This window comes from Plodia interpunctella, chromosome 20 (genome assembly GCF_027563975.2).
Source record: "Plodia interpunctella isolate USDA-ARS_2022_Savannah chromosome 20, ilPloInte3.2, whole genome shotgun sequence".
NCBI lineage: Eukaryota > Metazoa > Arthropoda > Insecta > Lepidoptera > Pyralidae > Plodia > Plodia interpunctella.
Window position 1 is genome coordinate 5,468,580 of NC_071313.1, and position 27,291 is coordinate 5,495,870.

The 27,291-nt window shown below is 35.0% G+C and overlaps 3 protein-coding genes across 7 annotated transcripts in view; all 3 read right to left on the reverse strand.

Annotated features, from left to right (window-relative positions):
• Window positions 1–1,306: 1,306 nt before the first annotated feature.
• On the reverse strand, window positions 1,307–6,293 carry LOC128678694 (deoxycytidylate deaminase-like). Of its 5 annotated transcripts, none has more exons than XR_008405669.2 (5): window positions 6,175–6,293; window positions 5,491–5,640; window positions 4,872–4,942; window positions 4,261–4,471; window positions 3,744–3,873 (listed from the first exon to the last, which is right to left on the reverse strand). XR_008405669.2 is itself a non-coding variant. In XM_053760421.2 (4 exons), exons 1-4 carry the CDS (start codon window positions 6,276–6,278, stop codon window positions 1,375–1,377), a joined length of 408 nt encoding a protein of 135 aa, XP_053616396.1. In that variant the 5' UTR covers window positions 6,279–6,293; the 3' UTR covers window positions 1,307–1,374. The 5 variants fall into 5 exon arrangements, 2 of the variants coding, with proteins under 2 accessions (XP_053616396.1, XP_053616399.1); XR_008405670.2 differs by having other exon boundaries at window positions 4,257–4,471; XR_008405671.2 differs by having other exon boundaries at window positions 3,750–3,873; window positions 6,171–6,269.
• An 893-nt stretch (window positions 6,294–7,186) lies between these two features.
• On the reverse strand, window positions 7,187–14,772 carry LOC128678693 (deoxycytidylate deaminase-like). Its single transcript, XM_053760420.1, has 5 exons — window positions 14,456–14,772; window positions 14,055–14,201; window positions 9,538–9,626; window positions 9,057–9,264; window positions 7,187–8,743 (listed from the first exon to the last, which is right to left on the reverse strand). Exons 1-5 carry the CDS (start codon window positions 14,494–14,496, stop codon window positions 8,674–8,676), a joined length of 555 nt encoding a protein of 184 aa, XP_053616395.1. The 5' UTR covers window positions 14,497–14,772; the 3' UTR covers window positions 7,187–8,673.
• A 2,408-nt stretch (window positions 14,773–17,180) lies between these two features.
• Naa15-16 (N(alpha)-acetyltransferase 15/16) overlaps window positions 17,181–27,291 on the reverse strand; it is an 86,041-nt gene continuing 75,930 nt past the window's right edge. Inside the window, exons 13-18 of the mRNA XM_053760411.2 lie at window positions 24,588–24,685; window positions 24,358–24,456; window positions 23,017–23,125; window positions 22,472–22,632; window positions 21,954–22,130; window positions 17,181–21,557 (exon numbers count right to left, since the gene is read on the reverse strand). Of these exons, the coding sequence (XP_053616386.1) occupies window positions 21,384–21,557; window positions 21,954–22,130; window positions 22,472–22,632; window positions 23,017–23,125; window positions 24,358–24,456; window positions 24,588–24,685 (818 nt within the window). The 3' untranslated portion in view covers window positions 17,181–21,383. The remainder of the gene's footprint in view (window positions 21,558–21,953; window positions 22,131–22,471; window positions 22,633–23,016; window positions 23,126–24,357; window positions 24,457–24,587; window positions 24,686–27,291) is intronic.

Genomic DNA, 27,291 nt, shown 5'->3' on the forward strand with positions numbered 1-27,291 from the left:
AATGTTCCGAAACCTGCAATAGCCGATGGGAACGGCGCGGGAAAATCGGGAATTGGCGGTAATCGAGGCATAGACGATTCAAATCCACTCAGAGCGTCGTTTGGCTGCCATATTATGGGCTTAGACTTTCCTCCTGCATTTCAGGATGTATAATTTTTTTTAAAAACGCGTTTTTCTTTTTTTAAAGCTAATGTCCAAGTTCTATATGATACTTTGACGTGACGTCACTATTAAGTAATATCTTAGCGAAAAAAGAGCTATGTTTGTTTGATACCTTAATTATTGTGTTTGGTGATGACTTCTTAATAAAAGTTGTTTCAAAATTTTAGTTTTTTTATGATGATTTGAGTTCATTTTTATAATTTTATTATTTTTCAACCAACTTTTCTTTCATTTGTTTTTCCTAACAATCAGTCAATATAGCCTTTATTCCGATTAGATTCATGAACTTAGTACCACTCGGAACTACTGGAACTCATTCCCGTAGACACCGCAAGAGGGTGAGCGAATGACATATATACAGTTGTCTCAAATAATTTATTTTTACCTCTCCCGCCCGGGGGCCGTGGGGTCAAACAGGAGTTGTGATTCTGCCCAGTTGAATAATGTACCACCATCGGATAACGCAAGATTAGGGCGTGGTCAGGTTGCTAGAAGCGATCAAGTAATAAATAGAATAAGACTACATTTTATCAAAATCGGCTCACCGGTTTTAGCCGTGATAGTGTAACGGACAGACTTTTGTAATCTATAAACGCATATTGGAAGGGTGTGGAAAGTAAAGTTTCTACTTAAATATTTTTTACACCTAACAGAATTTCCCGCCGCGTGATTCTAGGTCAGCGGAAAATGTCCCATACGTGGTGTCGAATGACGCAGAAGCGACGCACGTTGTGGCGAAAATATTTCACCGTGTTACACTGGGGCGAAAACTTATTGTCGAATCGAATGACACCGAAGCGAGACACCCTGATATTGTTTTAATTTCCTTGTGAAATCGCAAAATATGCGATACAAAATATCCAGGCCAATGGACATATATTTTGATATGGTTAACTTACAAGTTACATATTTTCACAGCTTATACAAGAACATAGAACTGCGTATTTGATTTATTTTATACAAAACTTGATGCTTTTATGGCGTTATTTAAGTCTTGACAAACAGATAACGATGTGTTTTTTAATTTTAGAGACATGGAACTGCCTACCTAGGTACCTAGATTCCTCGAGATTTATCTCCAGAAGTAAAGCTAGCATCATAGATAAAATAAAAATGGTAGCACATATGTATTTTTTAATTTTTCACAATTGTTTTCGCCCCTCTCATGAATATCCCAGCCGGCGATAACTTCAATCAGTTTCAGCCACAAAGTCATGGGTTCCTTGCATAAATAAAACCAAGATTTTTCTTACGGAACCCTGTTATAAGACGGGACGTTGATGGATCGGCATACCCTGTAATGGAACTGTGATTTTACTTCGATCCCTTTTGTAACAATCAGGGGTTCGTGGTCAGATATACATTCATTCGTTCAATTCATCTCTCTTAGTCTTAAAAATGTTAAAGCCTATTAAGTAAACCCCCTAAGTAAAAATTGCCCTAGTCATTGGAGCGTGAAGAAGTAACAAACTTACTCAAAAACATTCGCCTTTATGATATTATAATAGTGGGATAACTTAGCCAAAGGATTTTGCACCAAATTTCTTACGTGTATTTAGAATATTTCAAAATGGTATGGCGCAACTAGTTTTACCATAAAGCACCTCCATCACACGAGCTAAACCTGTATCGAGTGATCAACCCGCATTATCCGACCAAATTGGATGTAAGGCGAAGAGGCCAGACAAATGATCGCAGCGAAACAATTCACTTAGCCCGTGATGGATAACTGTGCTACCCAATTTGTTCAGGTAATACGCTGAGACGGTGTCAAATGGTAGAAATGGAAGACGTTAACATTGATTGTATTTTAATGAGTAATTTAGATTTTTAATCCCATCAAAAATATTTAATGTTTAAATTTTGCTTAGTCTTGATGATGTATTAGATATGATGAGCCACGTCGAGTACCTAATCTAGAATTCTAGATACATTCACCTTTGCTAGTGAACTCCTAAGGAATTAAAAAAATATTACATTTTTTTCAATACTACCTCTACATAAATACTATGTTGATTTGTATAAGTATAGTATTTGTATATTTTGTAGGCATATACACTTACAAAATGTTAGTCTTTCGGTGTTTCGTGTCAACAGTGGTCTTTCCGAAATGCCAATAGTTTGTAGCTGTTTGTGAAATTACTTTACAACATTAAAAGTAAAAAAATGCTGTGAAGGTATATTTTCTTATTAATGCCATGAATTTGCTTTGAACAGCTGAAAGTAAATTACAATTGGCACAATTTTCTTCCAAGTTGAGATACAAAATTCACGCGATATGTATATATAATGTGCGGACAACGATGACATATAAAGCTGGATATTGGGCACAAGCAAAAGTTTATTGAATAAATAAATACGTTAACATTGACGGACGTAATATCATAAAATGTGTTGATATAACATATATAAAAGTAAGGCTGAGGCCATACTAACGTAATTCATTTAACAACGAACTGCTCACCGCGGCTCAGCCCGCGGAATAAAGTAGCGTTTCAGTTATCTCCATATATATCTACGATTAATTAGTTTTCGTAGCGTTTTATATAAATACTAGCGGCCCGAAGTGTCGGATACAAATGCCTAATCCTAACTAATATTATAAATACGAAAGTAAGTTTGTTCGTTACGTACCTCTTCACGCTTTATCTAATCAATAATTAATTCTTCTTGAATGAAATGTTGAATATGTGCATATATGTGTTTTGAAGTACGGAGAAGGACATGGGTTACTAAGGTACCTTTCATCCCGGAAAAATAAATGCTCCCGTGGGAAATTAACGCGGGCGAAGCCGCTGGCAAAAGCTAGTCGTCCATGAGGTGACTTAAAACAAAATTCCGTAAAATGTAACATATTTACCTACAGTCGACCGTATTTGCGTCTGATAAATACTGTATTCTTGTTATTACTCCTACTAACCTTATGTTGTTACTCTTTCACGCAAAATCTACTGGACCGGTTGTTATGAAATTTTAAGAATATTATAAAGGATAATTTTTGCTTGAAATTCTCACGGGAGCGAAGCCCCGGGGCGCAGCTAGTAAATGATAAAGCATACAGTAAGCTATGTTTTGTCTCTGACAAAACCAAATCTTGAAAGTATGCAAATTCTTCTTATGAACTTCAGGGTGTGTAGTGTGTGTAAGGTCTTAAACTGGATACGGTTAGGGTTGTCACATCACACGCTACAACCCTCTTATCAGGGTTGACAATAAAACGCACCCGTTACGTTGTCGGGTCGTAAGAACAGATTGCGAGGTGTTCGCGAATTATTGAAATTGTTATCGGCTAGTGTAACTCTTTCTGGACCTTCGAAATGTGAGTTTCCATACAAGAAATAGGGAAAAACAAAATGAACGAATGAATAAAAAAAGAACAGATATCTATGGATGATGTAATAAGAATCTTTCTTATTTCATACATCGTGATATCAGTTTAAAATCTACACTAATCTACTCTTCTACATCTCCCTACAGCTAATGCTATTTATTATTGAATAGCTAATGTAATAAATAAAAATCCTCGGAGAATTTCGTCAAAGAGTTTCTTGTTGAATTAAATACGCAACAAAAATAATGACCGTGCTGTAAACCGTTGAGAAGTTCCCTCGTTCCTGATCCATGTCTTCTTTATCACAATAATAGTGCGAGTTGTCGTCCACATCAACTGGAAATTCTAGAACAATTTGTTTTTCATTTGACACATGACGTCTGAAACAAAATGAAAGTAAGAAATTATCATTTTGGCGAAAATATTTTATTTTAATTTTGTTTATATATTTTTAATCTACTCACTAATACCGCAGGTTTCCTCGCGACATTTTTCTTCATCGGAAGTGGTGTTCTATGAAACGTGTTTCGTGGCATGGCACTGAATAAATTCGAACCTGGGACTTTTGGATCACAAGCTAGTTTCAATTTATAAATTATTATCAAATATTTTATTTGCTAATCAAGCTAAGTACTATATAAAAATCGTAATCGAGCAGATTAACTAATTAATAAGGCGACGTATCCCATTTCTGGGCAAAGTTTTTATTACATACGATTAAAATACAGGTAAGTAAGTACTTAAAATGTAATAAAAAACTTACATACATATATCTCACACCAGCCGCGTCAAAAATTATTTTTGACGCTGTTTACGTAGTGCCGTTTCTTTCGTTCAAAAACACAACAGGGTTTATCCCAGCTTGGATGATGATCTTGGCGCATTCGTTACACGGTATAAGAGACTACTCTTAGATCTTACAGTTTTTCAAATCCGCTACATATTTGTTAACAATAGCGTTTATCTCGGCATGACACACTGAAAATAAGAACAGGATTCTTCATAATATTATGTTCTAGATCGTAAAAAGCCAATGAAAAGAAGATTCCAAGCCACAATCAAATCAAAACCACGATAATTTAAAATCATATGCCACAATTTGCGAGTTAAAAAAAATATTATTTTTGAGTCATTTTGTATTATTTATATAAGATGTACCCTTTACTTTAACTTAATTGTAATAAGGATTGAGTATAAACTGATTATTTTTTTGATAAAAACATTGTTTTCATTTATGGAGGCGTTGTAAAAGCATTTCTGATATTTTAAATATTTTTTACAATATCAAAGTCCTATCAGGCACCAAATTTTTTAAATCTTTTACGAATGGGTGTGCATGCACCATTCGTAAGATTTCTAATTTAACAAACCTACTTACCATACGTCATTTTATCTGGCCTCCCCCACGGAAAGTCACTATCGGGACATCCGTTTGGCATTCCATTGTATCTGAAAATAAGACAACGAGTGCCTAAAAAGCGAGGTTTCTATCAATAATAATGTTAAACAAAACATTTGATAACTATTTAATAATAGGTACTATAAAATATATAATAATTTGAAAATTAGATACAGAATAAAGCTAATACTGTGTCCACAGACTGTGTCTATGATAAGTCATGTCAGTGTTTAAATATTAGGTACATACATACCTAAATAAAATTACAGTTCTGTTAGAATATTACTTGACACTTCACACTTTTAGGGTGTGTTGCACCTATGGAATTAGTATAGATACTTCGATAGGCGTAGGTACAACGGAGTACCTACCTACCTACTAATTGCATGGTTGCACCATCAACTTTGACGTTAACATTAACATGCGCTGTACGCCATTTTGTCTGAATGTCAGGCGACGCGCAGGTTCAAATCAACGTCAAATTTGACGATGCAACTCACCCTTAGTGCACGTCCTGATGTGTCATGTGTCTTGGAGGGTTCATGATCTTAGAAACATTGGGTGGAAATACCTATTTGAAACTGAAAATTATTAATACCCCAATCCCACAATCCTGTAATCGTCGTTGACAATGCAGGCGCCGCCGACTTGAGTCTGGGGGTCTTTGCTCCGTTTGGCAGAGAGGATTGCCAATTCCATGAAGTAATCTTCCCAACTGAGATACTTCTCCCTAGGCTTAGCCGCCTTTCTGTTGGATAATATTCCTTTTGGATAATAATTCTCCCGAGTCATACAAGGCCTTCAAGGAACATAGCCCTGGCAACTGATAGGAAATAGCATTCTCAACGAGGGTTGACGTCAGGCAGGCAAAATCACAGCTGAATCTACAAAATTTTATGGTTTTTACCCTAACCTCAGACTTTGCGGCGTCACAGCTCCCTTCCGTAACGTACTTCGAACTATATGTACTTATGCAAAATTTCAAGAAGATTGGTTGAGTACCAATCTAGAGTATCTAGCTAGATACAGCGTGAAGAGGTAATAAACAAACAACTCACTTTCGCATTTATAATATTAGTTAAGATAGTAGCCCGTGCGCACCAAATCCGCAGCATGATTGTATTGTGAATTTGAAGTGCACGTACACATCACCTAACGGATTTTAATGCGGGTTTTTTAATAAATATAATAATCCCGGGCAAAGCGCTAATTGAAAAATATTTTAACGCCCTTGTATTACATAATAAGTACATAAATTGATTAGGTGTAGGTACTCACTTACAGTGTTCTTTCTGCTCGACAACAATCAGACATTAATGTACTACATAAAAAATGGTGCATCTTATATCTAGCTGCAGCCACGATTAGATTAAGATTAACTTGCATATGGTTTATCTATTCAAAAGATAAACGATATATAAAAAAGACAGTGCAATCAGTCAATCTATGCTTCAATATTAGGTAATATTATAAAACTCTTATACCAATATATATTTTTATTTATGTTGCAGTTAAAATAGTCGATTCGAGTACAAGAATATGATTTACTTATGACGTCAAAAATTTTAACACGTTTGTGTTAAAATTGTTGACGTCATTTTTGACCAGTCAACGTTGACGTTAACTTTAACCTGCCCGCCGCCGAATGCGTCGTTAGACAAAATGGCGCACTTGGCATTTATCTGCGCAGGTTAACGTTGACGATTAGGTACAACACACAAGTCTACTGCGGACTTCCAAAGCGCAAGGGAAGAAGCGGCGCAACAAACTTCACCGCAGCCTCTTCTCCGAGGATGTCAATAACCAATGTGGGTCTTACACTTCCGCATTCACAATAAATGTGGGTGTATGTCTGTGTGTCATCCAACCTGTGACTGGTTGGAAGAGGGCACTGTGAATTTCTAATGTCCAACTTGGATTGGTTAGGTATATTGGAATATGGGAATCACTCCTGTTTTCCACAATGCGTAGTGCGACTGCGATAAATATCTCGATAATCTCTAATAGTCGATTCTCAGTGAGACACAACTAACCAATCACAGTGTCGTGTATGACGCAACGACAACCACACCGCAATGTGATAGGCCATGGTGTGACTATGCTATTCGATATCGACCGTCAAAAGTTTCCAAAGTGAGACGCAGCGAACCAATCACATTACGGCGTGGTTGTCGTCGCGTCACATTATCATATTGTGATTGGTTCGCTGCGTCTCGTTTCGGAAACTCGACGGTCGATTTCGAATAGCAAAATCACACTACCGCCTCAGGTGATTGAAAAATAAACAACGGTACTTTCAAATAGTCATACGCATGTATTTCTTTATTGGTAACTTGTTTCTCAACTTAAATAAAGTTATGTCATTTATAAATCAAGGGTAAATGTAAAAAATACAAAAAAAATGCCTAAAATATTGATATACTTATGAGTTCACTTATTATGTAAGAATTTTAAAAAATGCAGCTTAGTATTTCGTTATAAAAATAACAGAATTATAAACAATAACTGACTCCACTGTAACTTAGATAAGTTTACTGAAATAAATAATTGATTTGAATTTGTTTTTCATAAATTATTTTATTAATTTCTCACCCTATACTGCTCACTCAGCTCTGCATATTACCCGTTTCGTTCGGGGTTATGAAGCCGCGAAGTTCGGAGTTAGCATAAAGATTCAGTTGTAATTTCACAACCGGCCGTCTGCCTGACGTCAACCCTCTTTGGAATGCTATTGCTCCTTATACTCCGGTGGATGTCTTACGAGACGACTGAGGAACACATGCCTTAACAGCCGATAGGCAACAATAGCATCCCAAAATGGGGATGACTTCAGGCAGGCAGCCGATTTTAAAAGCATAGCCAAATCTTCAAAAGTTAATGGTTGATTTTTTACCCAGGCGTCACGACGCCCGAGTGTAACAGGGAATACGCAAAGACGACCCTCAGCCATGAGGAAGTGTAAGGAAGGAGGATTTAATTTTTTTTGATGAGTAATTTATAAAATTATTTGTTGATTTTTCAAAAATGATGATTTTAATGTTTATAATTGGAACCATTAAATTCTATTATTTTTATAGCTAAACATTTTATTAGAACTATTATTATGAAAATTCATTTTATTATTCCCACAAAAATACATTCACATTATTTCTTGAAATTTATACGTAAAACTTATTAAAAAAACAGAATACCACACTACATGTATTACTTATTACTACATATAAATTATAATATCACAATGACCATTAAACAGTTAATGATCACTAAACAGTTAATACAAAACTAATAAGAATAACCATGACAAGATTTAAACTTCACAATATTCGACATAATAATTAATATATTTTAGTTGTCGATGTTGGTCTAAATGAATCGAAACTATAGACGCACAGAGGAAAGTCGCCCATTTAAATTATTATGTGGATTTCTCACGAATAGTCGACATGTAAAAATTCAATCAAATTAATTTATTCCACACGATAAAAATCTATCTAATAATTTATCTATAAAAAGTTTTGAGTTAAAAAATTGAGTATTCCAGTCTGACCCACAAGATTTTTTATTCCTATTGAAAAAAAATTCAGTCTCTTGGTCACATAATGTTTGCCTAGGATCGAATCGGAATGGTAAAGTTTATTGCAATGGATAAGACGGTATTGAAAAATAATAATATTTGGCAGTGGATCTGTTTTGTGGATCAGATCGGCATAACTAAAAAAAATTACTAGCACTAAAAAATAGTACATATATTCATTTCATAATTATATTTAAGTATAAACTTTTATGGGCTTTCAATTTGCTTATGTGTAGGGAATTCTATAACAATCTTGCTTACCTCCGGCGTGTGGCGCCTGAAAATAAAAATATATTTACATTTTTACACGACTGCAGTGTCGTTATTACGTGAAATGAAACACACTACGACTTTCTTGGCACTATTAATGGTGTGTTTTGCCATTGCCCTATCCATTTCACACACAAGTTGATAATCAACCAAAGTGAAGGTTTCCCCAAAATGTTTTCCTTCACTGAAGCAAGTGGTGGTGGATACAGGAGTCAGATTGGTATACACACTGTACATGTAGCACGAGTAGGATTCGACCCTGGGACCATTCAAACAGAACACTAATCAGTTAAATCTACAGAGGAAAGAAGTAATATTACCTATATTCTATATTAGTAGCACGGAACATTATTTTGGAAGCTTCGTATTTGGCATCATCTTTATCAAACATGTACACGACCGTCTTGATCCCTGATTGGACGATGATCTTCGCACATTCGTTGCATGGGAAAAGACTAGTGTATATTGTACAGTTCTTCAAATCTGCAGCATTTTTGTTAACTATTGCATTCATTTCTGCATGGCATACTGAAATAAAATTTGTGTTTGTACAATATAATATACATAAATATTTTATAAAACTGTTATTATTTGGTTAAATAAAATAAAAATTGTAATGGTTCTTTGCAATCTCAGGATTTTAAAACAATTTTTAAATAGGCCTTATTTTGATAGCACTTTTAGTTTAGTTTACTGTAACTCCTTTATACCTAGAACTAGATACTTTCTAACAGAACCATTTGAGAAATCAAGCCCTCAAAGATGTCAAAAGCCAAAGATCTATAATTTATCACAACATACCATACATAGATTTATCTTCTAGCATATCATCTTTGTTTTTCCCCCATGGAAAGTCATCATCGTGGCATCCTGTAGGCATACCATTATACCTGAAAACAAGCAGCAATCTAGCAGTGGCCAAATAAATTTAACAGAAGTAGACCCGGGGGCTACCACAAATCATAAAACATTCTCTTTTTTTACATGATAATAAATAAATATTTATATAAATATATATTTTATAACAAATACATATATAGATTAACATCCAAGATCCAGGCCAATCAGAAAAAGATCATTTTCCATCATAGCCCGACTGGAGTTTGAACCCTGATCGGACCTCTCGGTTCAGAGGTAAGCACTTTACCACTGCACCAACAAGGCCGTCAAATGATGCATACACAATATGGGAAAAAGAGACAGCATATCATGTGGACATTAGTAATGTGGTACATGTCTGTATATCTGATTCTCCTGGTAGATTGTATGTTCTTGGTACTGAAGGTTGAAGGGTGAAAGAGGCAGAGTAATAATTACAGGGTACTATGGTAAAAGATCCTATGCCACAGAGTAGGCAATGCACATGTGACACCCAGGTATTACAGTAGTGACTGTGGTGACTATTTATCATCAGGTGGAGTACATGCCTGTTTTCCTGCTTGGCAGTATATAACAAAAAAAATGTATTCAAATTAATTTGTTTGTCCATACTATATCCATATTTAAATTACAAAGAGAATTAATTTGTTTGTTTGTTTTTTGCATGAACAACATATGCAATCAGTCTTCACCAGTCAGTGTTGACTTTGAGCAAATGGGTTGTGTGAGTCTAGGCGAAGTGCTGCTCCCAGTAGTACAGACCATTCTCATTTAATTTTTGTGGATTAAATAGGAAGGTATTGTGAGAAAACCAGCTCTCTAGTTGATGATTTATCAGCTAAGTGTGTGAAAGAGGAAGCAAATAGCAAAACTGTAAATGGGTCGTTCTTCTTTTTAACCTACAATTTGAAAAAAAAATTGCATAGTTTTGAAAAAATATATATATTGCATACACGTCTTCATATACATATATTTTATTAGACGACTTTCTACTCTATCAGAAAAAGTTATTGGCCGCGAAGATTACAGATTTTTGTAGGATTTTCATGACTTTTAAGAAAGAATCGACTCAAAAAGTTACACTTCCGTCACGAAATCTTTTATTTTATTCTATTAACTGCTCTTCGTTAAATAACTTTTACTTTTGTAAAACATAAATTAACCAAAATGAACTTTTAAAAAAACATATTAATATTATATATTTGTATTTATAAATATATTTTATTGATTTTCAAATACCACTCTGTCACATTTACTGCTGATATAAAGTAAGTTTTTGTTGTAAATAAAATTTTAGTATTATTTACAAATAAATACGCATTGCACAGATGGCAATTTCATAAAATATTGTAAATAAAAAAACTCCAATGTTGCACTAGTTATAACTAAATATATATACGACCAAAACAATTTTCCTAACAGGAGACAACATTGTGACAGAGTAGTAACTTATGTGACGGAGTTGTTATTCTAGGGGATACCAAACTCTCTTTTGCAATAGTTTGCAATAAAACACATTTATTTTTATAGAATCATTTATTTTTATAAATCTTAATCAGTCTTCAACATTATCATATAATATAATAAGGTGAGATCAAACTTAAACAATTAATGAAATCACATTTGAGATGAGAGCTTCTTAGAGTCGTGAGAGCCTCTCAAAAGTAATTAGTAATTTGGTAAATTAAATGACTATCCATTCTAAACTAAATAAAAAATCCAGTCTAACTTGACAACAAATTTAAATTCGCAAAAAATAAAACATTCATCATAACAATAGCTTAATAATTAATCAGTCATTTTTCGAATACTGATAGTGGCTCTTCGAATTGGAAAAATTGTCTCTTCCCCTTTTTAATGACATTTGGAGCCGGTAAGACTAATCAAATCATCAAAAGGAACATCCGATATGTCATTCTCCACTAATTTAAACAGCCTTCCACTGTCATCAACTGATTTTAGGAACATTACCATGACTTCGCCTTCTTCATCGACAACACTTTGCTACTCCAGCGTAAGTGTACTGAATGTTCCGCGAGCTACGTACTTTAACCAATACATAAACTCCGTCTTTTATATTCATTGGATGAATATCTTCAGGCTGGAGCGTTTGATAAGAAGTACCACAGACGGCAGTTTGATCAGCTAGATCGTTTTTCGTTTTAAGCGTGGCTAAAGGTTGATCTTCATCGGATGATTCATCTGGGCCATATACAGTATCGAAAATACTTTTACGGGACATCCTAATTGTATTTGTAATATCTGCGAGCATCAAACCTTCCTTATCGTGAATTACAGCATCTTCTTTTTCATTAGATAAAAACTCGTCCACAGTATTTTGTTGTTCTTGGATTTCAGGCAGAGGTCGATAAGTTTTAGGAGCATGGCAAGAACAGAATTGATCACAAAAGCAGCTTAATACCCTATGATTTAAGATTCCACGATTTTCTGTGAACATTTGGTGGACCTGCATTGTTCCTTTTAGGGGCACAATGTTACTAGGAATCGTTGCTGCTACCTTTTCGATGTCTTCGCCTGTCACCATGAACAGTATAATTTTGTTGGCATCTTTGAGCGCGGAAAAGAATTGGAACACATCTGCAATATCGTTTCCTCTAGCAACTATGGCATCAGCTTGCCGTTTGATTGTCCCTCCAATACCATCAGCAGCTCCTTTCCCATACCCTGATTCAAAAAAGTTCCAGGATATTTTACGAAATCCGTATTCTTCGAAAAACCTATGTATCTCTTCCATCTACAGTAGGTGGCTTCACATAAAATGGCCTATGTTTAGTGAAGTAGCATTTGAGGCCACTATTTTCTTTCAAGAACGTTTTATACAGGTTTTTCATGGAGTCCAATAAAAATCTTTTCTGTGCTTTCTTTTTTTGTAAGTAACAGTTTCCTTCCAATTTTTTTCTCTAACTGTTTTATTTTTTCTTGAAACTTAACATTATCTCTGTATAACTTTGTTCTATCTCTTTTCATTTTTTTTTTCCACTGGAACTGCGCATTGATACTTCAGAAAGAGTCGGTGTTGCACATGGAGTTACTCTTGGACTTTCTGGTATTGGTGATGGAGCCGGTGTATTCAAAAGTACCTCTTCAAGTATCTTTTTCTTCTCCCTTCTTTTTTTATTAGCTTCTTGCCATCTTCGCTTTTGAATTCGATGTTCTCGCTCGCTCATATCAGCCACTAACTTTTTTCGAGCATGGTATCTTTCTAAATCTTTGCGCTTTACTTCAGCTACTTTCTCAGGGTCATTATTTCGTTTCGCGCGACAAATCCGTTGTCTTTCTGCTGCTGTTAATGGCTTTTGTTTCACCATGATGTTATCTGGTAATAGAAAATAAGTAATTAGTATCTAAATGATAACAGAAGATTCCGTGGGAATAATTATTCTAATAACTACCAAAACGAATGAATCTTTTTTAGTATTTCTTGAATTAAGCATAAATATAACAAAAACAAAATTTATATTACCCCACCGTCACGTACTTACCACTCGGTCACAATAAATATGTGACAGAATTGTCGTGTGACGGAAGGGTAAATTTTTGTTAAAACGTTGATAATATTTAAAAGTTAACATAGAATTTGATAATTTACATGTCGGGCATAAAATATTTTTTATTACGTAAGAGTAAACAACAAAAAGTAACAATGATCATTAGAATTTGAATCAATTACTTACGTAACGAAGCGGTAGCCGAATAAACACACGCACGTCCTGACACTGCGTTTGGGCGACTGAGGCGCTGCCTTCTGTTTGCAGAGGGGAACACATACGGAGGGGGGGAAGGGGTAATATCCTTGGTTCGCATGCCACAAGGACGAGCGGCAACAGCGCGTATTTCGTTTGACAACCCACGTGACAGAATTTACCACGCAAAACATTAGGTAGAGGGAGACGAGTATTTGAATTTTTTTAATAATTTTATTGATAGTATTAAAAAATAACTATTACTGTTACACGATAGGTAATATATTAAAGAGATATAGGATATTTTTACATTTTGTGTCATAATATATTTTTTTCGTAATATTATAGATAACACGCACGCTCATGTAGCGGGAGACATAATGATTTTGTATGAATACATCTCTGTCACGCGGATTCACAACTCTGTAACTTACTTTTTACGGTGAAATTATTTAATTAATATGTTATTTAAATATGTGCGATCATTATATGTATAGTACAGTGTATGTCAAAATATAATTTTAAAAAAATATTGATAATTTACTTGTTTTTTTTTAACTGTCTGGCGAAGACACCTTTTTGTAGGTTAAAAAGAAGAACGACCCAAATACAATTGTAGAAATAAATAACATGGACCAGCTGTTGCTTTTGTTACTTTCCTAATGACGCTGGCATGAACATAGCTCATTAGGTTTTTACAATTAATAAACTTAATAAGTATTTAATTCAACATACCCCATACCAACAATTTTCTTGTCTTCACTAACTATGCATGCACCAACTTGTGTCTTGGGATCTTTGCTACGTTTGGCAGCGAGTAATGCTAATCCCATGAAGTAGTCTGCCCAAGAGATGTAGTCTTCTCGTTTATGGTCCATTGTACTATTAACAGTTATTTTTCATTACAAATTTATTAAGCATTTCCTAGACATGATGGAATCAAATCTTACGAATGTATCTTAAATCTCTAGATAATTTGTCTATCTAATGAGTGTATAATAACGTGTATTCAATAAAAGTTTTGTTAACGATTGTTTACCTTTTTTAACGTAAAGAAAGTTTTATGACCTAGGTACCTATGTTAACTAAGTAAACAAACAATTTTATAATTGAAAGCAATAATAATTTAAACTTACCCATTTATCGATAGTTTACTCATTTCGTGAACAGGATCCATTTGAAATAAATAACTACCAACCTAGAATAAAAACTTAAGGATATCCCTGTACATGGAGATCTCTGTTTACATTCGAAATAGATTCGATGATAACACAAAACAGGCTATATGGTAAACAGTTATTAATACCATATTTCATGAATTACATGGAAAATAATACTTCATATTTTTTACAAAACAAAATGAAAATAAAATTGCAAATGCAAAAAGCAAGCAAAAATACCACACGCAAAACAGCAAATTACATTGCACGCTCGCCATTACGCGAGACGCCACAGCGTGAAAATATTTGAAATTTGACAGTGACAGATATCACAACGTTTTTATATTGATACGATTATATAAATATATCTATATTAATTTCACCAACATTAATCTACCATAACATCTCAAAGTAAAAATTTAATATTCTGCCGGTGAAGCATCGTCCCAAAAACGCTGTCTGCATTCCTGCCTTGGATAGCGAAATCCCGATTTTTAAGTGCACAATTTAATGACCTACGCGGGCTTTTTTGGATTTGCAGTCAGAAGCAAAAAAAGAAACGATATTAAAGATAAATCTATAAAATACATAATAGGTACTTCATTTGAATTTTCAATAAAATGTAGGTATTGTTTTAATAAAAACAAAGAAAAAAATACTATATTATGAATACTTATATCTCTATTTTATATCTATACTAGCTGCTCCCCGGGGGCTTTGCTTCCGTGGGAATTTCGGGATTAAAAGTATGTGTTATTTCAGGTTATATTGTACCCGTTTACCAAATATCATTCATTTAATTTCACTATTGGTCCAGTAGATTTGCGTGAATGGGTTCAAATGATATATACATACACATCCTCACAAACTTTCGCATTTATTAGTAGTATTGAATTAGTAGGATTGTCCTATTTCAATGCAAGACCAGAATTTTTTCAAGTACTAATCTTAAAAACTTCATGATTAAATTCTAAAAATTAATCTTCATGTCTAAATTCTGACAAATAAATCTGTATTATCTATCCCACCCAAGTACCTACACGATCTCGGGTTAGAGTGAAAACAATACCTACTGTAATTAGAATTTAAGATCAAGTGACGTCATTATCATTAACTGCGAGGGAGGATTACCATGACAAAGCCCGCCAAGTTATGGAAATTAATTCTAGCGACGACGCCCTCACTGGCGCATGCCGTCTGTCAAAGTTTTTTGTATCTATTTTACCGGAACTGATATAATTTTGAGAATTATAACATACCTAACTAGCAATGAAAAAATTTTTCAAATTTTTCATTATCTTGTCCGAGGCTTCGCTCGCGTGACTTTATTTAAAAGCTAAAATATATCTATATCGGGGCTTGAAGTACCTACCCAAGTACCTATTTACATAAAATAAATCAATATGGCTTATATGCTAAAAACGCATTATTCATTGGGTCGTTAAGAGTGTAATAAAGGTAGGGAAAATAGCGGATTTATGTTGTAAATTGATTAAATTGCGGCCCTTGGGAGCCGGCAAATGAGATAGGGGATCAGCCTGATTGCATTCAGAAAAAATGCTAGATTACGAAAACAACAGCCTACTTATGTTGTGGATAGGTACTTTAGTTTAGTAACGAGTTATTTATGTACCTACGTAAAGAATTGGTAACTAACATGTGGTAACTAATTCGTAAGTGATTTATATATTCATGTAAGAAATTCTTTATAGAATGGATCCTATGGAGGATTTCTTACTTACAGCCATGCTAAAAACTCATCTTTTATACTAATAACTGAGAGGTACCCACTTAGTAGACTCCTGTCGTTTGTGTATAGGTATATGCCTGTACCATAAGTCTGTACGTAACTCCGATTAATCCCTGGATAAGGATTCCTGAGAAAGCCATTATCTAGAGGATCACCACTCACTTTTAAGGCATAGCGCCCTCATTTACTCTTTATAGACATTTACTTACAAATGCTCAATAATAGACGACCTCGATGGCGCAGTGGTAAAGTGCTTGCCTCTGAACCGAGAGGTCCCGGGTTCGATCCCCGGTCGGGTCATGATGGAAAATGATCTTTTTCTGATTGGCCCGGGTCTTGGATGTTTATCTATATATGTATTTGTTATAAAATATAATATCGTTGAGTTAGTATCCCATAACACAAGTCTCGAACTTACTTTGGGGCTAGCTCAATCTGTGTGATTTGTTCATACATTATTTATAATTTAAATCGATGGGCATTCGATTTTTAGAGTAGCTATTGCAAATTGTTTTTTTGTTTGAAGATACCTAATAGATATCGGACCCTTTTGACCTGATAGGCCCCTCTGCTCTTCCCGTGCTTATGGAGCATGGGCCTTGACTGATGTCAAAAACCACGGGTCGAAGATGTGCCAAGTTGCACGTGCCAATGAACCACCCCATCTGAACGCTTCCAGAAGGAATTCGGTAAATCATTGTAATATATGAAAACCTAGAAAATACAGACTAGAATTTTCGACTCATTTCATTCATTCAACGTTTTAAAAGTTCTTTTCGGTGGCGTTCTTACATCTCTATGTTCAGCCATTATTTTGGCGACACCACTTTTCAGCACGACACCACTCTTGCTCACATGGTACAAATTCGTACAAAGAGTACTTCCGTTTTCAAATAGATATTGATCATTCAAATTGATTCGATACGGGAATATAGAAATAAAACAGAAATGTGAATAAATTTGTAAAATAAAATTTATTACTTTATTTACAAGATGACAGGGACAATATGTCGATCACTCGACTTGAATACAATAAAATTAACAAGGTGGTACTCGATCAAACTGTACCTACTATGGCGTGGCGGCAAAGCTAAACTCATAGGTAATATCATTTCCACTGAAATGTAGTACAGTTCATTTCGTAAATGAAATATTATAAATAAATATAGTCTGGGAGAAACCTGGCCATTCTCATATCAATGTTATAACTATGCAGTTTACTCTGCTTCTATTTCATTTTTAAAAATCAAAATAAAATCAATTATTATTCCATAGTGCTTTTGATTTCTCCATGAGTGCTGTCAAATTCGACATTCTTAGTCCAAATTAAGCATGAAGAAAAACGAATCCGATATGAGAGATATTATATTTATATAAAATTTGAGCATAGTTTCAGTGGAAACAAGGCTGTGGACATACTGCGGCCAGCGCACGCGCCGCCCGACTTTTTTTACAAGCGAGTATTCTATTTCACAATTATTGTCTGGCCTCCACGAATATCTACAGAACATAAAAAAACCCGATTACAATAAGTCCACGCTATCATAAACTACACTAGCGGCATGCAGTCATTTCAATGAATTTCAAGTCAGAGACTTCAGAATTCTAACGTTATTGTTATAGTACAAACTTAAATATAAGAATTATTTACAGAGCGTACTCGTGTAGGCAGTGTCAAGTGAGGAAACGACATGTGCCACACATGTTGACGCGATATTAAAACGTACTGAACGTTACAAACTTTTAAAATATGACGTAAGTCGAACAACGATGAACACTTGTGAGCCCATATGTTGAGCTGTACTCGGTCACAGTGCTGACACGGATGAGACATTCAAAAACAAAACGCGTAAAGAAAAAAATATCCAGTCACATGAACTTGTTAGTGGCCACGTCACCACTGTGCCCGAGCCCTTACAGAAAATTCAAGAGAGATTACAAAACGCTTATATTAAATGTTGAAACAATGTACACTAAAGTATGAATTTAAGGATGTATAAATATTAGTTGAATTGTCATTACAAGACAGCGTAGACTAGATACTTCGGCTACGATATATTTACTGATACGATCACAATAACTAATTAATTTTTACATCCAAATAAAAATGGGACGCAATGACTTTAATCAAAAATTAAAATAACGGTCGAAAGGGTATGCCTTGATCAATACAAAATTAATACCTACATTTATGTAGACAATATACTACCAAACAAAATAAAAAGGCAAATAAATATCAATTTAAAATATGTCAATTTTAGCCGCTTTAGTAATTTTGTAGATTACGGAATTAAACGTAACAAATGTATCATTAACTTAACGTAACAAATATTACATTATGACACAAGCGTGCAAAAGTTGGTTATTACATACCAGGCGGGATTTTCACGCAAGACAAAGCCGAGCGCTAAAATAAGGCCGAATATGTAATGATGAACACAAACGCCAAGTGTTAAATAAAATATTGAATAAAACACTCCTGTCGTATAATTCCGAGCAGGTTTGTTCAAAATGTTCATTTTAGGTGCATTGAATAAAGGTATACAATTGTGTACATTTCAGCGTATTATTTTAATAACTTCAGATCGGTAATATTTAACTTAAAACTAAATCGAGGAACATGATATTGCTATGTATTTGTTGTCTCAGGCGATTCAGTCTATTCTAGTCAATAGTATTTGGTATACGTGGCTCAGGCTACGTTGGTCCACCTACTTCGAATTTAAATACATTTTATTACAATTGGCTACCATTCACACAAGAGGAAAACTAAATTTTCTATGTATTATCAAATACTTACTAAATAAAAATATCTACTGCATTTTTTACAGTATTTTTGACATTTAATAATTAAAGTCAGTCATACACACTATTGCTCGAGAGACCTTTAAAAAAAAACAATATTTTAACAAACAAAAAAATTGCGACCAAATCCAGTCTTTCGTGACGCATAAATTAAAAAAACAAAAATTTTACCACACCTTCTTATATAGTTCTTTTAAAACTTATTTTAATTGCTTATTTTCTCTTCTTAAATCTTTTTCTGACAAAAATCTATTTGATTTTACATCGTATCACGTAAAACGTTGGTAAAACAATGTAACGACGAGTTATACGCTGAATGAATACACATTTGTTCAAGTAATACTTACGTTAAGTTTTAAGTATACATAAAATATAGTAAGTACACGTATTAGTAATAATACATACACGAAAGGAAAACTGACTTTCTCTGATAAAAAAGCATAGAGCAATAGAATGTGAATTGCATTACTCTGAAAATACTATGAAAAAAAAGCATTATTCAATGGTTAAAATAAAAAGAAACAAAATTTATGAACCGTAAATATTATTGGCAAAATTTCTCTCCACTTAAATCTGACATTAAAATACCTATACAGATTTGTTTAGGTAAGTACTTAAATAAGAATGGTAAACAATATTTTATTCAAACACACGCTTGAAACGTGGGCGCTGTGCATGCAAGTATATGTAATAAACAAATTGGTAATGAGTAAGAATTTTTAATTATAAAGTTCAAATTTGTATCAATAACCAGACATGTCACGATTATGTAATTGTATGTAAACACCTAAACAAATTTGGTTTACAGTTAATGTTTCGTTTACCGGGGAGTACAATATTTTTTAATAAATTTTGATTATTTTTTGAGATTTTTAGAATACATACAAGGCTTCACATAGATAGCAAACTTATCAGATTGCTAAATATATCTGATTAAAGTCAAGCGGACGGCCGGTCATAAATCTTATATACTTTAAGGTGTCTCCTCTAATTTTAATAACCGGACTCCGCATTCGGGGCGTCACAGCCAAGAATGTAATTCGCTCCGAAAAGAGAGATAATGCTATTATAATTATTATTATAATATTAGTACACCCTCGGCAACACAAAAAAATACACAAACATAGATTTACCTGAGAGACAGTGCACTTGTACGCCATTATTATTTTTAACGAAATAAAAACATTGTTAATTTTTCGAAGTGGATATGAAATTGCAAACGAAACGAAAATTTCATTATTAAGACTAGTCAGCGTACTGACAATATACATTTTGCTCGAAAATTTTGAATGATAGTATTCGTTCGTAACATTTCGAACCAAATTGGCAAATCAAACCAGATTTATCTAGATTTAAAAACAAAAAAAAAGTGTAGGGTGTTCTTTGTCCCGTTTTTCTTATTCCAAATTTATTTGTTTAGCTATTATGTCCTATTTATTGCGAGTAAACCCTCCAGTAGTTTACGGTGTTCTTAGTAAACCAATCCGGGCATGTCCTAGTCACGCGATCCCTCACCCAGCCAGTATTACTTTGTAAGTACTTTAAAAAAAAAAGTAGTAAAAATTAATAAAATATTGACAATGTCACGATTTTTTTTAAATTAACACATTTGGATTAAAACGTCAGACGAGTCTTACAATTTTTTTTTCACGAAAAGAGTTTTACATGAAGTACTGGAAACTGACAATGTATAGCTAAACACAATTAGGTATCCGTGTGGCACAAATATATTTATATTCAATTTTTGTTTTAATCATTTTATTATGCTTGTAGGCAGGTGCACGAAGAGTACCAAACTACAGAAGTACAATTATCAACAGGTGCGTTTAAAACCCTCGACTACATCTTGGGCCTTTATCTACACTCGTTGGAATCTGTTTTCTTTTCTCGGTGTAAAAATTTTCGTAAGGAAAGCAGTAACTGTATGGTCACTTCCTATCAAGTTTTATCTGCGTTTCGTGCTTCACTCTCGTTGGAATATCGGAAAATAAAAAACTTTATATCACTCAGGAATAATTAGGTGAAACAATATAATAGTTCTGAAGATTACTCCAAACATACAAACACTTCTTCTTTATCATATTAGTGTAGATTATTGTAAACAATATAGGAACACTAGAGGAGCTGTACATTTATTCATAGATATTTTTAACGCAGACGCTAGCGAGTCCGGTCACTGTATAATCATGGTAGAGGTACAGTATCAATAAATAAATAAAGATAGCGACCTGGATACCTAATTATATTGTTGACTGTATCTATATGACGTCACGAATTAGCCTTATTATTCAAGTGTCAAATTAGGCCTAAAAACTGACATTAAGGACATACCCGGAGTCTTAAAAAACCTTAGTTATTTTCCTTCAAAGGTTCCTCCTCGTGGTTGTCGTTCTCGGGGGCGGGGGGTTTGAAGGCGATCGCGTAGGGGTACTTGCGACGGCAGGCCTCGATGTAATCTTCTATCTCTTTCTCGCACGGACCGAAGTCACCCGCCCGTAAGCTCTCTAGGACTTCCACGCAACCCTGCAATATTTTAAGTTTTTAGGGTATCTCTATCTCATCAAATTCAATTAATATAGGTTTTTGCTTAATATAGGTTTTTAATTATTAGAAACAAATAAGACTCTGTCGGGTGCTTTAATGGATGAAAGCTTTACGTATTTGAGGGGCAATCCTGGTTTTCAATCGAAGACTTGGAAAATAATTGTCAATTATACTCCAGGATAGTAATTCTTCTTCTTTTCGAGTATTTTATTGCATTAGCAATTTGTCCCCAGTATTAATTGGGGACAAATTTTATAAGTCGTCTAAAGGCATCTGACATGATTATAACGATTACCTACCAACGTAAATGTGGCAAATAGTCGCTTATACACTAGTAATAGTCAACTATTGAGCAAGTTTCCTTGCGATGTTTACCTGCAGCGTGGTGCGCGGGCGATGCAGCGCGAGCGCGTGCGCGCGCGCGCGCGGCGTGCGCTCCGGCCGCAGCCGGCGCAGCGCGCGCGCGCCCCACAGCGCGCTCTCCTGCGACTGCTGGCCCGTCTCCATGAGGTACTCCTCCGCCATCTGCACCGCGCTGCGACCGAGGAACATCTGGAAAATTACTACATCTTAATGCCGTTAGCGCCCTAACTCATCTTATGCTGCCATAACCTTCACGGCAGCACCCGTTTACGCCACGAGTCGGTTTTGCGGGTGACGTGCCCCGCCCATAAGATCCCTATAATGAGAATTCTGGCCCGATCTGACGTCTGTCAGCATGTAAAGTTAATATGTTGAAGTAGATTGCCAATGAAACGACTTGTCGGTCGTAGGTTCAATCATTAACTGTAACTGAATTATCAAATTCTTTGGCATGTATTGTCACACACTACACCCCATTGTTTTGACGTCCGTCAACTGACAACAAAGAAATGTCAATTATGAATACTGACCGGCTGGGACTCCTTGTGTAGTACAGTGAGCACGTGAGGGTTGAGCTCGGCTCCGGACTCCAGGAACCCGTGGAACCGCAGCAGGCAATCGTGCAGGTGATGGTGGGAACTGTTGAGACGCCACGCCCGCTTCAGACTTTGCAGCATTAGCAGGGGTTTTTCTGAAATTTGTATATTATTTATCAAACTAATATATATAATAATTAGTTATTAATTTCCGGTAAAAATTTAGGAGCGCCGACTACAGTGTCGTTTTGCATAAAATTTTATAGGGAAAAATGTCTGGCCATCCGCAGGGGGTAGAAAGGCCAACCTCAAACTACTGGCTTGAATTTGTCAAAGAGTATTTTTAAATTTTGAACAGTCTCAGACAAATGTCTGTGATTTTACGAACACCCTGCTGACTGTCGTTCATCTGTTTTTATCAATTATTTGAGATCCAATAACTCGTGGTTTCCAGAATAACCACTTGCCCGTGGAACTTTTTTAGACAGGTAATCACACGTCACATTGAAAACACTTTTTGCCAAAGCATTGATATTTACCTTTCCTATAGTATATTTCAAAGGCCATTAAGTGTGTGTCTATCCTGTCGGCCGCCAGCGTCCGAAGCGGCAATAGGAACTTGATTGCTTGTTCTAATGGATCCTCTACCTGAAAACCGAAAGAATCTTGATAAAATACAAATAATGTTAAGTGTATTTATGACCAACAATTTCATCATCAATCATTTCATCAAGTTTTTAAAGCAAAAATATATTTTATAGATTCAAGGTCGGTACAGACCAAATGAATAATGCGTCATGCGCGTTTATTGTGGCTGGCTGCATACGTGGGCACGTGTGTTATAATCGCAATGCTTTCAAACGATGCCCAAGCCCAAAATTTGCCTCTAATGTCTATTAGTAACTTGGTTCTGTCTATCTGTCACGATTTATCAGATAAAGAAAAAAAATTTGGGGATAAGTTTTGAATAAGAATCTAAAATCTATGCCAATAACGTCTGATATTGCCAGTATATAAATAAATAATTATAATTTAAATAGCTGAAAATTGACTTTTAGTGACCTATAGAATAATAGTCGACAAAAGGTCACATCACTTCAATTTCCGCGGTCCAAAAAGTAAGGTAAGGCGTTGCTTGTATCAATAGGTGTTTGACGTTATGCATCATTTCATATCGTGTAAGTATTTGAGTCGTGAGTCAATGAGGGTCGCGATTGAATTTGCCGTTGCGAATTCAATGATGTTAATCCTCATTTCAAAATCCTTACATATTATAAAAAAGAAAAAAAAAACTACCGGACGGATTTTTGTACGGTTTTCATTAACAGATAGTATAATTTCTGAGGAAGGTTTAGGTGTATAATTTAGTGTTTAGTTTTCATTTCATGTACATGCTATCCAATATCCCATAATTCCCACAAAAAGTAAAGTCACGGACAGAGCTCAAAACCGGTATTTTTTAACCTGGTTAAATTACGGGCTGATCAAATTATTCGTAAGTGCTCCACTCTAGTAGAGGTCTTTTGCGAGCATTAAAATTTATTCTATTTTATTAAATCTGGTTAAATCAACAATCTCGAAACAAGGGAAACGCTGTGATTAAATGTTTTTTCTCTTTCTTTCTCTTTTGTCAATTGATAATTTGAACAAAAAAAATGCTCTTCGATCAGAAGCCGAAATAATATACATTCTAATAGGTCTTTCTATAATATAAATAGATAAGCAGGGTGTGCCCCGCTTATAATAAAGTACAAATGTAAACTGTACCCTCACCGTAATTCAACAGTCGTGCGAAGTGGACTACAAAAAATAAGAAAGTGGACCCTGAGCTCCGATTCTATATGGCAGAGGAAGTAAGAGAGAGTAAAATGTATGCTCACCCTGGCAAGCTTGTCTGGGATAAGCTCGTCTAGCTGTGGCGCTTCAGGGTCGCCCTGTTCTTGCTGTTGTCGCGCCTTATGATGCTGCTCGCGTTTCACCTGCAAACACCATTTTGAAAAATGTCAACACGATGTACACACGTTTGTTCGCTCTCGTCCATTGTTATAAATTTAATTAAGTCACATACATAATGTAATGTAATGAAAATAAATGAAATTACATGAATTACCTGTACTTGAGCCGCTAGCGCACTCTCTTGTTCCGCTTTGCGCTTCGCTTTCCTCTGTTTATTCCTAAGTTTCTTCAGTTCTGAGGGCGCCAAGTTTTCTGGGGACAAAGAGAATAAAACCATTATGAGATGTACAATTGTTTCTAATGTAAAAACATATTGCATCTGAAAAATTGCTTCATACTTCATCGCACACCTGAATAATCCAAAACGTTGGCTCAAATTCTTTGGCAGAAATATTTTGGGGTTGGCTATATTCAACCCGCAATTATTTCTGCCGCTAGCGGAGTCGCGGTCAACAGCTAGTATCAAAGAAACGCTTCAGTTTTTATCTTCTTCTTAGCGAGTCGACTTGGCTAAATTTGTATTTTGTTTAAATTCTTATTATTAATGTAATTCAAAATAAAATGTGTGTAGAACGGGCCCTAACGTGAACCTTTTCATTATTTTTCCAAGACATTGTGACCGTGACACGAGTACTACTGGATAAAGATTGTTGTCCCCGTCCAGACAATGGAATATTTCATTAAGGTCCTACCATAGAGCCACAGACCATACAGCGGGATTTCGCAAGGCGTTTGCGACACGCTGCGCACGCGCCGTTAGGGGCACCCACGCTCCGCCGACAAACCAATCTAATTAATTACAGTTCAAGAGGACAGAATACAGAATTTCTGACCTCATTTCAAATAAGTATCAAAATAATATACAGGGAAAATAGATTAAGACAATAGTCATCAGATGGAATAATTCCCATATTAAAAACCGCGAACTTTCTAAAAAAAATGACAATATACTTTGAAAGAAAAAAGTTACGATGTGAAAATACATTGCTTGTTATTATGTAATCTGTATTGTAGTGTGTATATGATTGTATTTCATGGATGATTTTTTAATATTTTGACACCAGCATTTCGCAGCACACTTGTTTGATGAAATTGAGGGCTCCTCTATAGCAAATAACGTCAATTTGCTCCCGCGTACGAATGGACAGATTAGCTGATCGGACTTAGTACTTGAAAGTCAAAATTTTATATTAAGTAATAACAAAAATCATCCTAACAGTAACTCGGAAAAGACTCGCGCACACGTTCCTATATAAATTACATATATTATACAATTCAATTTAATACTAACTTGTGCAGTGCAATCTATTATTACAGATATTACTTCCTCAGCGGATGGCGTATCACCACAGAGTATATTGTGTTTCCTATAGCGGAAGTTATGTTACATAGGAAACTGAACTTAGAAATATAAAGCAATGAACTTGATACTTAATACATGTCGCGGTAGAATACTAACAATTGATTGTACAGGAAGTGAACTAATTAAAATACTAGATATGTATGTAATTGCGACACAATAACGACATTTAAAGGGATATCTTTGCAGGTAAAGTGAAAGGAAGAAAGGGCGTAGAAAGACGAAGATCTAGTTATATGAGGCTATTAAGGGAAAAAGTGAACGTTGTTTTGTATCAAGAAGTGCAAGAATTGGCAATGGAAATGAAAAAGTGGAAGGAACTGATTAACTTTGACGATAAAGAAAATTAAAAGACTAGAATTTATGTGTAGTACTTAATTCTATTTTTCATATATGTGGTTCATGTGAATGTGTCATGTTAGTGTATAATTAATAGCTATAGCAAAAATAGTTTTGAATGATATCGCAAGTCTTCAGCATATTCACACACCATCACACCGATAGTGGAGTGTAGTTGACAAAATTTCGAAACGACATTGTCGTCGAATCCGGGCGGGACGCATATTCATAAATTGCTGCTCTAATTCACCCAAATTTCGCAAATTCGAAATGAAATACGAGCCTCGCCAGCTTACCTAGCCGACAAAACTTTGTCATGTTAGATCAAAATGCCGGTCAATTTCAACTGAATATTCACAAAATATGGCTCAACTACTTTATGAATTGTGTATAATATATTGAAGAAAATGTCTCTTAAAATCTAAGCTGTTCTATCCGATGCCAAACCCAATTATTTTTTGGAAGGAGTTGGTGACCTTTGCCCAGCAGTGGTACGGATTATGCTTAAAATTCTCCTTTTTTTTCGAAACAATCATAACAAGCTAAAATTACAAAAAAAAAAAAAACTATTAGAACCTGGGCTATAAAATCAAACCTTTTGACATTTTGAACGGTTGTTATAGAAGGGAAAATAATATCGGTCAATTTATTGATTTCTATTAATGAAGCCCAAATTTGGGCTTCACCAAACATTTATTGCAATAGTTATCCTGATGAGGTTAGTAATTTGGTAATAATGCCTTTAATATCTTCATTAACGTCAAAATAAAATACGTATATAGGTGGTCATTCAACTGCTATAATTTTTGTATATAATATCTGCGTGCAATCCTCACGGATAAGCAATACTAAACTTGCCAGAATATTGCCCAAAGGCCTACGCCATTTCCTCACAAATATTCGAATTAATTATACCCCTAAACCTTCCTCAGGAATCACACTATCTTTTGGTGAAAACCGAATGAAAATCCGTCCAGTCGTTTTTGAGTTTATCGTGAACAGACAGACAGACGCGACAGAGAACATTGTTTTATAATATGTAAGGATAAGGATCATGCTACAGCATCAGATAATCTCTAGTCTATATGGAACTGTGATGTTAGGAATCCACGATATCGTGTGGTTCCCGCCCAAGAATACAACTATTTAATACCCTCTA